The sequence below is a fragment of the Oryx dammah genome, unplaced genomic scaffold (genome assembly GCF_014754425.2).
Source record: "Oryx dammah isolate SB20612 unplaced genomic scaffold, SCBI_Odam_1.1 HiC_scaffold_1, whole genome shotgun sequence".
Lineage (NCBI taxonomy): Eukaryota > Metazoa > Chordata > Mammalia > Artiodactyla > Bovidae > Oryx > Oryx dammah.
Window position 1 is genome coordinate 7,858,340 of NW_024070185.1, and position 13,987 is coordinate 7,872,326.

The 13,987-nt window shown below is 39.9% G+C and overlaps 1 protein-coding gene across 1 annotated transcript in view; it reads right to left on the bottom strand.

The window, feature by feature from the left end:
* The window catches only part of MTMR9 (myotubularin related protein 9), a 65,585-nt gene that overhangs the window by 26,612 nt on the left and 24,986 nt on the right, over positions 1–13,987 (bottom strand). The window contains exon 3 of the mRNA XM_040233886.1: positions 10,961–11,086. Coding sequence (XP_040089820.1) covers positions 10,961–11,086 — 126 coding nt within the window. The remainder of the gene's footprint in view (positions 1–10,960; positions 11,087–13,987) is intronic.

Sequence of the window (13,987 nt, forward strand, 5' to 3'; positions counted from 1 at the left end):
TTTGCAGAAGACACAACACTATACATAGAAAATCCTAAAGCGGCCACCAGAAAACTACTAGAGCTAAGCAATGAATTTAGTCAAGTTGCAGGATATAAAATTAATGCACAAAAAGCTCTTGCATTCCTACACACTAACAATAAAAGATCAGAAAGAGAAATTAAGGAAATAATCCCATTTAACATTGCAACAAAAAGAATAAAATACCTAGGAATAACCTACCTAAGGAGGCAAAACAGTCATATGCAGAAAACTATAAGATATTAATGAAAGAAATCAAAGATGACACAAACGGAGAGATATATACCATGTTCGTAGACTTCAAGAATCAATATTTTTAAAATGACTATACTACCCAAAGCAATCTAAAGATTCATTGCAATTCCTATCAAATTACCAATGGCATTTTTCACAGAACTACAGAAAGTTTTACAATTTGTATGGAAAGACCCTGAACAGCCAAAGCAATCTTGAGAAAGAAAAACGGAGCTGGAGCAATCAGGCTTCCTGATATCAGTCTATACTACAGAGTTACAGTAATCAACAGGGTATGGTCCGGGCACAAAACCAGAAACATAAACCAATGGAACTCCAGGGACAGAAAGCCCAGAGATAAACCCATGTGCATCTGGTCACTTGATTTATGACAAAGGAGGCAAGAATATACAATGGAGAAAAAACAGCCTCTTCAAAAAGTGGTGCTGGGAAAACTGGACAACTCCATGTAAAAGAATGAAATTAGAACACTACCTAATACCATTCACAAAAATAAACTCAAAATGGATCAAAGACCTTAATGTAAGGCCAGACACTATAAAATTCTTAAAGGAAAATACAGGCACAACACTGACATAATTTGCAGCAGTATCTTTTTGGATTCATCTCTTACGGTAATGAAAATAAAAACAAAAGTAAACAAATGGCACCTAGTGAAACTTGGAAGTTTTTGCACAGCAAAGGAAACCAGGAACAAGATGAAAAGACAGCCCTCACAGTAGGAGAAAGTACTTGCAAATGCAGCTAAATTAAAAAAACACACACAGCAACCCAATCAAAAAATGGGCACAAGACCTAAATAGCTTTTTCTCCAAAAAAGACATACAGATGGCCAACCAACACATGAACAGATACTCAACATCACTAATTATCAGAGAAATACAAATCCAAACTACAGTGAGATGTTACCTCTTACCTATCAGAATGGCCATCATCTATAAACGATGATGAAGATGTGGAGAAAAGGAAACCCTCTTGCACTGTTGCTGGAAATAGACACTGGTACAGCTGCTACGGAGAACAACGTGAAGGGTCCTTAAAAAACTAAAATAAACGACCACATGACCCAGCAATCCCACTGACTTCTTTCTCAGGTACTTATCCAGAGAAAACCATAATTCAAAAAGAAACATGTAGGACTTCCCTGGTGGTCCAGTGGTGAAGAATCTGCTTACCAATGCAGGGGGCACAGATTTGACCCCTAGTCTGGGAAGACTCCCTATGCCGCAGGGCAGCTAAACCCACGTGCCACGTCTACTGGGGCCTGCGGGCCGCAGCAAGAGAAGCCAGTGCAGCGAGAAACCCACACGTGGCAGCCAAAGAGTAGCTGCCACTCGCCACAACTAGAGAAAGCCCACACGCAGCAACAAAGACCCAGCACAGCCGAAAATAATTAACTGTTTAAAAAGACACGTTTACATTCACTGAAGCACTATTTACAATAGCCAGGCCATGGAAGCAACCTAAATGTTCATCAACAAAGGAAAGGATAAGAAGATGTGATATGACCCATTCCCTAGAGTAAAGGAAAGAAAAACAAAATTAAGCATATGGGACCTAATTAAATTTAAAAGCTTCTGCACAGCAAAAGAAACTGTGAACAATGTAAAGAGACAACCCTCAGAATGGGAGAAAATACTTGCAAGCAAAGCAACCAACAAACATTCATCTCTAAAATATACATGCAGCTCAATATCAGAAAAACAAACAACCCAATCAAAAAATAGGCAAAAGATCCAAACAAACGTTCCTCTAAAGAACACGTACAGATGGCCAACAAACATGAAAAGATGCTCAACATTGCTCATTATTAGAGAAATGCAAATCAAAAATACAACGAGGTTATCAACCTTGCACCAGTCAGAATGGCCATCATCAAAAAAGTCTACAAACTATAAATGCTGGAGAAGATGTGGAGAAAAGGGAACCCTCTGGCACTATCAGCGGGAATGTCAACTGATACAACCGCTACCGAACAGTATGGAAATTCCTTTAAAAACTAGGAGTAAAAACTACCATATGACCCAGCAATCCCACTACTGGGCATATACCCTGAGAAAACCATAATTCAAGACACGTACCCCAGTGTGCACTGCACACATTTACAGTCACCAGCCACTTAGATGTCCACTGACAGATGAAAGGGTAAAGACGCTGTGATACATACATATATATATGTACACAATGGAATATCAGTCATTAAAAGGAATGAATTTGAGTCAGCTGAAACAAGGTGGATGAACCGCGAGCCTGTTATATGGAAAGAGAAAACAACTGTAGTATGTTAATGTGTATATATGGCATCTAAAAACGGCACTGATGAACTAATTTGCAGGGCAGGAATAGAAACATAGACGGTCTTATGGATACAGAGGAGGAAACGAAGCGAGAGAGCAGCACTTACATATACACACCACGTGCCGAAACAGCTGCTGGGAAGCTGCTCTGTAACACACGGAGCCAAGCCTGGCGCTCTGTGACACCTAGAGGGGCGGGATGCTGGGGGAGAGAGCCTCAAGAGGGAGCGGATGTATGTACACACTTAGCCTGATCGGTGTTGTTGTATAGCAGAAACCAACACAATACTGTAAAGCAATTATCCTCCAATTAAAAAAAAATTAAGTTAACAAAAAGAATGAATGTGCAAATAAACAAATAAAACTACCATCTTAAGAAAAGAAAAGAAAATGTGAGTTGTCTTCGTAACAACAGGCTCTCTAGAGTTTATAACTCACGGAAAAAGTTATCTAGTTATGCCCTTCTGAATACAGCCTCCAAATAAAAATAGGACAAGCTGAAAAAAAAAAAACAGTGGTACATATATATAATGGAATATTACTCAGCTATAAAAAGGAATGAAACTGGGTCACTGGACACTAAGAGGAGAGTGGGGGTAGGACGAACCGGGGGATTGGGGTTGACGTATATGCACTACTGATACCATGTAGAAAACAGGTAACAAATGAGAACCTACCGTACAGCTCAGGGAACCTTCCTCAGTGCTCTACGGTGACGTAAAGGGGAAGGCTATCCAGAAAAGGGGATACATGTACAAGAATGGCTGATGCACTTCGCTGTACAGTAGAAACTAACACAACATTGTAGAGAACCTATACGCCAATAAAAATTATTCAAAAATAAGAACACAAATTGCATCTCTGTGCACAGCATATATTTCAATCTTACTTTTTCTTTTTTTAGCTGCATCAACGGCTTGCAGAATCTCAGTTCTCTGATCAGGGACTGAACCCAGGCCCTCAGCAGTGAAAGCCTGGAATCTTAACTACTAGGCTACCAGGGAACTCCCTTGCTTTTTCCCTTTAATTTACTCTGACAATCTCTGTGTTTTAATTGACATGTTAAGCTCAGTAATACTAACTATTGATATTGCTGGATTTTAGTCCAGCATTTATTTTGTTTGCCCCTTCATTTTTTTATTGCTATTTCTTCTTTCCCACTTTCTTTTGAATTACTTTTTAGAACAGCATTTTAATATATTAACTTTAAATCTCTTTAACATTTTTAAGTGATTGCTCAGACCACCTTTCCTGCCTCCTGAGAAACCTATATACAGGTCAAGAAGCAACAGTCAGAACTGGACATGGAACAACAGAGTGGTTCCAAACTGGGAAAGGAATATGTCAAGGCTATATATTGTCACCCTGTTTATTTAACTTATATGCAGAATACATCATGCAAAATGCCAGGCTGGATGAAGCACAAGCTGGCATCAATATTAATGGGAGAAATATCAATAACCTCAGATATGCAGATGACACCACCCTCATGACATAAAGCGAAGAACTAAAGTGCCTCTTGATGAAAGTGAAAAGAGGAGAGTGAAAAAGCTGGCTTAAAAAACTCAATATTCAAAAAGCAAAGATCATGGCATCTGGTCCCATCACTTTATGGGCAAACAGGTGGGGAAACAATGCAAAGAGTGTCAGACTTTATTTTCCTGGGCTCCAAAATCACTGTAGATGGTGACTGCCGCCATGAAATTAAATGATGCTTGAAAATAAATAAATTAAAAAAAAAATAAATAAAAATAAATGATGCTTGATCCTTGGAAGAAAAGCTATGACCAACCTAGATAGCATATTAAAAAGCAGAGACATTACTTTGCCAACAAAGGTCCATCTAGTCAAAGCTTTGGTTTTTCCTGTAGTCATGTATGGATGTGAGAGTTGGACCATAAAGAAAGCTTAGAACCAAAATTGATGCTCTTGAACTGTGAGAAGACTCTTGAGAGTTCATTGGACTGCAAAGAGATCGAACCAGTCAATCCTAAAGGAAACAAACCCTGAATATTCACCGGAAGGACTGATGCTGAAGCTGAAACTCCAATACTTTGGCCACCTGATGCGAAGAGCCGACTCACTAGAAAAGACCCTGATGCTGGGAAAGACTGAAGGTAGGAGGAGAAGGGAACGACAGAGGATGAGATGGTTGGATCGCATCACACACTTGATGGACACGAGTTTGAGCAAGCTCTGGGAGTTGGTGATGGACAGGGAAACCTGGCGTGCTGCAGTCCACACGGTCGCATGGAGTTGGACACAACTGAGCCAATGAACTGAACTGACTCTGATTACTTTTACTGAACTGAAGTGACAAGGACAATGGTTCTCAACTAGGGGTGGTTTTCCCTCTAGGGACATTTATTAATGAGTGGAGACAATTGAGGGTTGGAGAAGACCACTGCTGACATCTAGTGGTAGACCAGGGATACTGCCAAACACCCTACAATGCACAGGACAGCTTCTCACAACAAAGGTCAACAGTGCCAAGTTTGAGAAACTCTGCTCCAGGGATTATAATATATACTGTTAACTTAAACATTAGCCCATGTTACATAATATGTAAAAACTCTGAAACTGTATAGGTCTATGTATCCTATGTATCCATTCAGAGAGATGGGCATACCAGACCACCTGACCTGCCTTTTGAGAAACCTATATGCAGGTCAGGAAGCAACAGTTAGAACTGGACATGGAACAACAAACTGGTTCCAAATAGGAAAAGGAGCATGTCAAGGCTGTATATTGTCACCCGGCTTATTTAACTTATATGCAGAGTACATCATGAGAAACGCTGGGCTGGAGGAAGCACAAGCTGGAATCAAGATTGCCAGGAGAAATATCAATAACCTCAGATAAGAAGATGACACCACCCTTATGGCAGAAAGTGAAGAGGAGCTAAAAAGCCTCTTGATGAAAGTGAAAGAGGAGAGTGAAAAAGTTGGCTTAAAACTCAACATTCAAAAAACTAAGATCATGGCATCCGGTCCCATCACTTCATGGCAGATAGATGGGCAAACAATGGAAACAGTGGCTGACCTTATTTTTCTGGGCGCCAAGGTCACTGCAGATGGTGACTGCAGCCATGAAATTAAAAGACACTTACTCCTTGGAAGGAAAGTTATGATCAACCTAGACAGCATATTAAAAAGCAGAGACATTATTTTGCCAACAAAGGTCCGTCTAGTCAAGGCTACGGTTTTTCCAGTGATATGGATGTGAGAATTGGACTATAAAGAAAGTTGAGCACTGAAGAATTGAGGCTTTTGACCTGTGGTGTTGGAGAAGACTCTTGAGAGTCCCTTGGACTGCAAGGAAATCCAACCAGTCCATTCTGGGGGGGATCAGTCCTGGGTGTTCATTGGAAGGACTGATGTTGAAGCTGAAACTCCAATACTTTGGCCCCCTGATGCGAAGAGCTGACCCATTGGAAAAGACCCTGATGCTGGGAAAGACTGAGGGCAGGAGGAGAAGGGGACGAAAGAGGATGAGATGGCTGGATGGCATCATCGACTTGATGCACATGGGTTTGGGTGGCCTGGCGTGCTGCGGTTCATAGGGTTGCAAAGAGTCGGACACGACTGAGCAACTGAACTGAACTGATCCATTCAGCCACCCCACACCCTTTTTTAATGACACAGTTTCTATGTAACATTTCTACACCCACCATAAACACCACAAAGGCAGTGCTATAGTTTTTGTTTTAAATAATCATACATATTTTAAAGGCATTAAAAAGAAAAAATAGCTTGTTATATTTAATTATACCATTTCCAATATTCTTCCATTATTTTGAATATTCAGGTTTCCCTCTGGTATTATTTCCCTTTAGTCTGAATAACTTCTTTTAACATTTCTTACAGTGAAGGTCTCTTAGTAACAAGTTCTTAGTTTTTTTATCTGAAAATGTTGTCTCACCTTCTTCCTTGTGAGATATCTTCACCAGATACAGAATTCAGGGTTGAAAGGCTTTTTACCTTTCAGCACTTTTAAATAAAAGATTTGTTGGGACTTCCCTGGTGGTCCAGTGGTTAAGAATCTGCCCTGTGATGATGCAGGGGTCAAGGGTTTGATCCCTGATCAGGGAAGAAGTTGCAGAGCAACTAAGCTGGACCACTGCAACTACTTAGCCCACACACCTTGGAGCCCAGGCGCCACACCTAGAGAGCCCGTGGCCCACAGCAAAAGGCTGCACATGACGCAATACAGGCCCCGTGTGCCGCAGCTAACACCCAACACAGCTACATAAACTCTTCAAAAATAAATAAAATTTAAAATATGAAAGTTTTATCATCTAGTCTCCATAAATTCCGATGAACGGTCCATGGTCGTCTGAATTATCTCTGTATGTAATGCGCTGTTATTAACTGGCAGCTTTCAAGATCTTCATTTGACCATTGTTCTTTGACAAGTTGACTACCATGTGCCTAGCATGATTTTTCTCATACTCATCCTGTTTGGGGCTTCTGAACTTTTTGAACTTATAAAATTGACCAAATTCTTAGCTTCCGAACATGATTTCTTTAAATATTTTTCCTACCTGTTGTCTATTCTCTCCTGGATCTGTAATTACACACACGCTAGCCATTTTGCTCCATAGGTTTCTGAGGCTCTTTTTTTCCATAATTTCTCATCTCCTTTATTTCTCCAAATAATTTCTATTGCTCTAGCTTCAATTTCACTGATTCTGTCCTGTCATCTCCTCTCTGCTATTTAACCAAGTGAATATTTTATTTCAGATATATATTTTCAAAAAATGCTGAGAGGTTTATTTGACTCTTTTTAGCATTTCTATTTCTCTGTTAAGGTTTCCTGTCTTGTCTCTCATTTGAAATATATTTACCTCTACGGAAAATCGAGCAGTTTAAACAGCTGCTCTAAAGACCTTGAATGATCAAGCATTTCAGCATCTGAGGCGTCTTGAGACTGGTACTTGTTGACTGTCTTCACTTCTTTTTTTGACAGTCTCGTTTTCTTGAGAATGGGTCTTAATATCCTGACTCAACTTTGGATTATATCCTATATTCACTATGAATTTTATGTTGCAGAAAATCTGCATTCCGTTAAACACCTTTGAAGAGTGTTTTACAAGGAATTAGCTTGTTCAGACAAACCACAAACTTTGTAACATCTGAGATGCATGGCAACTCAGATCTTAGTTCTGACTGCCCCCAGTCTGCCCCAAGCAATGGTCCAAGAGTCATCCAGAGATTCAGGATTCCATACAGAATCAAGGTTCCCCTCATGTGGCTGTCTGGTTCCTCCCACCAGAGAGAAAGTGGGCTTTCCATCAGACTGTTAGCTGTCCGGCACCATCAATGCCGTTAACTGTGCGGACTTCAGGACAAAGCCCCCAAAAAGGAAATTTACTCTGCCGTTCACTTCCTCTAAGTTTCTCCTCCCCTCCCTCTAAAATACGCTGCTTTCTGTTCACTCACCAGAGCTTCAAGTTTTTCTGCTTTATTCACAGTTTGTCACTGATATCTGCAGGAGATCTTGTCAGACAGGGGCTAGTCAACCATTACCTTATCATCGTCTTTTTTGTATATAATTTCTAAAGTGGTAGACTGGGGAAGTACAGATATATACTGTATATGTGCATTTCAGCAAAGTATCTGAAATAGTATTTTATTATATCCTAGAATAAAAATATGTTAAAAGGGGAAGAACTCTTACAGATCATTTATCCAACACTTTGATTTTATAGACATGGAAACAAAGTCCCAGAAAGTCAAGCAGTCAACATTAATATCTGGGATGCAATGTAAATAATTTGAGAGATAGTTTGAGTACTCTGTCTTCTCAATACCACATATCTCTTTCGGATATAACAGAGAAATAGGGACTGGCTAATACTATTCAGGAAGTTTTTTAGATGATCAAAAAACCTTCCTTAAGGAATACTGATGAAGTGATATATGTCTACCTGATGGAGGATTTCAGTGATATAAAGACTTATCATACCTTTGTCCTGTCCTGCACAAATGCACACATTCCTGTATTTACTGACTTGACAGATACCTACTGCTTGCAAACCATGTACTAAGAATGCAGTAGGGAACAAGAATGACATGGTTCCCAGCCTCCTAAAGCTTGTATTCTAGCTCAGGAGACAATAAACCATGAAAAGAAGCTTTCACACTGGTGGCCGCCTCCTACTTGAAACTTGCTCTTCCCTTGGCTTTTTCCTCCACTTGTCCTTACATGGTAAGTCCTTGGTCCCTACTGACATTAGATCTTTTCCCTCAGTAATCTCAACTTCTGCCTATGATTCTCACAATGTACACAATGTATACACTGATGACTCTCAATTTTTTATTTTTAACAGAGATCTCTCAAGCTCTAAACTATCTCTTATACATACACAATGATGTACACCACACAGGCCCTTCGAATTTGCCATCTTCAAAACTGAACTCAACTCACTCCCTGTCATGCACATTTCGCTTTCTGTCTTTCCCATCTCAGCAGTAAAACCTAGACGCCACTGCCTGTTGTACCTCTCACATCCAATGAGTGGGTTACCAAGTCCTTTTAATTCCACTTCCTGAAATTTTCTGCACTATAACCCCTCTGTTATTGATCCAATCATTACTTCAGTAGCCTCCTAAGCAGTTTCCCAGCAGTTTGCGTCAGAATTGCTTTGCTCTAACATGTCATTTCCTCTGTGCCTTCATTAGTAATTTAATTCTGAAAGAGGCTATGCAACTTTGGGCTACCTTAAAGTATCAGCAATAGTTCCAATCTACACTAAATGTTATGAGTACTATCTTTTATGAGAATCAGTGACAAACTGAAGGTCTTGCCGAGAAAAGCAATCAAGACAGGGTGTGGCCCTGAGTTCAGTGGTATGAGAAAAGGCTGAAGTAAATACTCATATTTAATCTATAGAAAAGAAAACTTAGTGGGGACATAAAACTTCTTAATTTGAAGAACAATTTACAGTAGAGGAATAAGGCAACCTGAGTACCACAGGCCATATCAGAAACATGAGGTCTGAGTGCAGGGACGTCAGCTCAGCATCAGGAAGGTAACCGACTGGGACACTGTGTGATGCTGCAAATCCTCCTGCACTAGAGATTGCAAGCAGAGGCTGGACAGTCACATCATGGCTGTTGTCAGCACACAGGATTTCTGAACAGAACAGGAGACTGATCTGAACGCTGGCTTGCTGAATGTAGACCTAGAGTGATTCACATATGGCACCTAACTACAAGATGAATAATTTACACTGATACTTTTTGGAAAACCAGGAAAATCATCCAGACATCTCCCTTCCTGATCAAATTCGGACTGCTGTTTTCCACCTAGGAAGTAACTACGGATTCCTCTAAGGTAGCCGTCAGGTAGTAGTCAATTGGTATGAAAGAAAAGCATCATGCATTTGAGAATGTTTACTATGTAGTTTTTAATGCTATAAAGACCTTGAAAATAAATGTAAACACAGGTAGCACAAGCTATATAAAAATACTCTATACGCAAGAATATAAAATTCCCCTTCTTTTTTCACTTTGCTGCTATGGACGTCTTTGTTCTTTAAATTTCATGGCACCTGGTCCCTACTTCTCAATCCTCTCAGGACCCATTTAGAGAGGTAGAGTAGAAAAAGTTAAAAAAAATTTTTTTTTTGCAGATCAAAAGCATCTACTTATTGGACAACTCTAGGTTCTTTCTTAATGAGATACAGCCCATTTCTTTTTTGAGGTATCTGTATATTCTGGCCAGCCAAGAGTAAAGGGGAAGGCACACTCAATGCAAGACACAAATGTTTCTCTTTTGGTTCAATCAAAAAACCTTTGTAAGTAGAATCACACTCAGGGATTGGTTCAAGATGGCACAGTAAGAGGACATGCACTCAAGCTCCTCCTGAGAGAGCACTGAAATCACAATTATTGAACAGCCATCAAGAGGAGAACACTGGAATTCACCAAAACAGATGCCTCATGTCCAAAGACAAAGAAGTACACCGGTCTTAGTAACCCAAATCATGAAATCACAAAAACTATCCCACAGAAAGAAATCGATATACATGGTTTTCTGATGCTCTCTGGGGTACACAGTGAGTTCAACAGACTTCTGCGGGGATGGCTCAGAACCTAATTACTATATATAAAACTGCTTCTATGGAACACTTTTAAAACACCCCCAAATTAAAACAGGACTATCTTTATGAAGATCTCAATGCTTTATCAGCAAATCTACTAGAAGGAAAAGCACTTAAGCTGTAGCACTGAGAACAATTATGCAAATCTTTGAATGGCAGAGGCTGCAGCACTAATAGCTAGCAGCCACTTCCTTTACTTGTCAAAAGGAAGCGATCATTTTCACCAGTAAAGTGCCGCGTTATTTCTCATTACCCATTAATTCTCTCAAAAGTTACTCACAGCTGAAGAGTAGAGTTCAAATTCTTGCTCAGGGAGGAAAGCATGCCAGCCATCCTCTATCACTTCAAACATGGGCCGGTAAAAGAAAGGGTACATCAGAGTGATGGAGTCCAGGGTAGATAATGCCTAGGGGAAAAAAGAAGTAAAGAAAGAAAAAAGGAACGTGTCACAATTCCAAACATTTTCTAATTGCCGAATTGATATTCATCAAATATGGCCTAAAATGATGGACACCTAGTACATTTCTCTAACATTATATTTATCACTAGATACAATTATACCTTATTTTCAGCCTCTAACACGGTGTCTGGCACATAACACTCAATTAGCATTTGCTGAATGAACAAAAGAACAAAACAATGTGCACACCTATTCTAGAAGAAAAATGAAAAAAACCTCTTCTTGAGACCATGTAATAAGGCCTAATGAAAAGGTCCAAATATTTCTGGGGATTAGAGAACAGGCTGCAGTTAATCAGTCAGGCCTTGGCTCAAAATCCAGTTATTAACTACATATGTAAATTACTAAAATCAGAGTTTCTGAGCAATTGTAAAAAAAGCTTAGTAGCCAAAGAGTCAGACTGCTGGACTCAAATTCCAGATGCCAGTGCCAACAGTGGTATTACGTAATGTGGCCACTCCACACCTCAGCTGTCAGTGGAGGAAATAACTTCACAGGGCAACGCCTAGGGCTGTTGAGGCATTAAGAGAATGTGTGCAGCAGGGCTAGAACAGTACGTGACACGTAGCAGACTCTAATTTCAGCTACTGGATGCTGCACGCAGCCTCCATCAGTGTGAAACTCCCTCCATCCCTAGAGTGACCAGACGCCCTCAGGCCTTCATGCTACGCTAACCACTCTCAAACTGGGGCAGCAACTCCCTGGCCCCAAAGCGAGCCTACAGGCCATCTGAAGCACAACGCCAAAGAACCCTGACCAGATGAGGAACCGAGAGACGGGACGCCCCCATCACCTGGCAGTTTCCTCCTTCTGACAGGGGAGTTTTAGAAAGCATTTCTATGGCTAGAAGAACAAAGACACCAGAATCAATTAGCGCAGTTCAAACTGCTGTAATTTTGGAGACACTCAGCTGGAGGGGCGCGAGGGGCCCAACATCATGCTAACACCCCCAAGCTCTCAGAGTAAAGCTACCTCCCTCTAAGTCACAGAAAGATCAGGTCAGTAGAACCTTTATTTAATTTTTAAATTTTATTATTTTACTACTTAAAATATTCTTTGCAATATTAAAAAACATTTTCAGCATTACTGCAGTATAAATTGATAATAAAATGTAAAATATTTCTAACGTACAATGTGATGATTTGATACACAAACACACTGTAAAAGAGTTTCCCCCTTGAGTTAATTAACACATCCATCACCTCACATATTTACCCTCTGTTGTTGCTTTTGAGAACATTTAAGTTCTACTCTCTTGGCAAATTTCAGTTACATAATATAGTGTCACCAACTATAGTCTATGTTATACATTAGATTCTCAGGTCTTATAACTGAACATCTGTAGCTTTTAATAACCTCTCCCTATTTCACCCACCCCTAGCCCTGGGAAACCACTTTTCTACTCCCTGTTTCTATGTGTTTCCCCCTTTTATTTTTGAGATTCCACATACAAGTGATACCATGCAGTATCTGTCTTTCTCTGTCTGGCTTATTTCACTTAGCACAACGCCCTCTAGTTTCATCCACTGTTTGTTCACACCACCGTTCATGCAGCTGTTTCAACTGGCAGGACTGCTTTCCTTTTGACGGCTGAATAATATTCCACTGTATGTGTGTACCTGTGTGCACACATTGTGTGTATAATTTTCTTTATTCACCCATCCATCAACAGACACTCAGGTTTTTATATTCTTTGAATATTATGAATAATGCTGCAATGAACATGGGAGCACAGATATCTTTCTTTAAAACAATCATTTTGTTTCCTTCAGATAGACACCGAGAAGTGGGATTGCTCGATCGATGACACATCCTTTTTTAATTTCCTGAGGAACCTCCATACTATATTAATGGTGATTGGTACAATCATTATTTTAAATCCATGTTCACAAACATTCCAGCAGGCAATAAGCACTCAGACTTGTCATGATTACATTTCATGTAGCTAGAGACAGAACTTTTCCTTCAAACACATTAATGCTCAAAAGAAATAAAGTCATTTCAACCCTAAAAGACAACCGAAACTACACAGAAAAAAATGGTTCATCAGACTTCCTACTATAATTTAGAAAACTGAGCACTTGCCAGTTATTATTCTTCCAGTGGGATTCTACTTCGGGGAGCAGATTTTGAGTATATGAATTTTGATAATAAAGAATAGCTCAACTATGCTTTATAAGAATTCACTTATTACTACCAAATTATATCAAGCTGCATGGAGGCACAGAGGAAAACTGGATGCCAGGAAAAAGCTAGAGGCCAAGGGCACAGTGTGCACATCCTATGCTGGGAAAACAATCAACGGAGCATTCATTTTCTAAGGCCACGTTACAAGAGTGGCTCAGAATTTGCGGCCGCTTCTCAGCCATAAGGGTTTCTCCATAGTCAGTCAGTTTCTACAGAGTTTTACATAATATTTAATATGTATAGCTAAATAAACAAATGATTAGTGTCAAATGCTAATGAAGCTAAGTAAATGCCATCAGAGTGGGGTAATAGGCTTTTTTGCCCTGTTTCTTCACCACAGGCAATTTCACCAACATCCACCAGCTATCTTACAAGTTATAAAAGGGATAAGAAAAAAAAAATGTGCATGGGTCAGTGAAAACCCAACCCCACAACTGAAAAAAAAAAAAAAAAAAACATGCTCCACTGAAATGGGTGAGCGGCATTACCTGGCCCAAAGAGCAAGACAGCATTTCCCTTCAACAGCCTAGAAGGTACAGTGCGATTCTCACTCATGTCAACAAATTCAGCCAAGTCAGCATTCCTATGTTATTTCCAATGATGAATATGTAACACAAAGTGTTCGGCTTATCTTCTTGTTTTCGTAAGAAAAATTTAGCA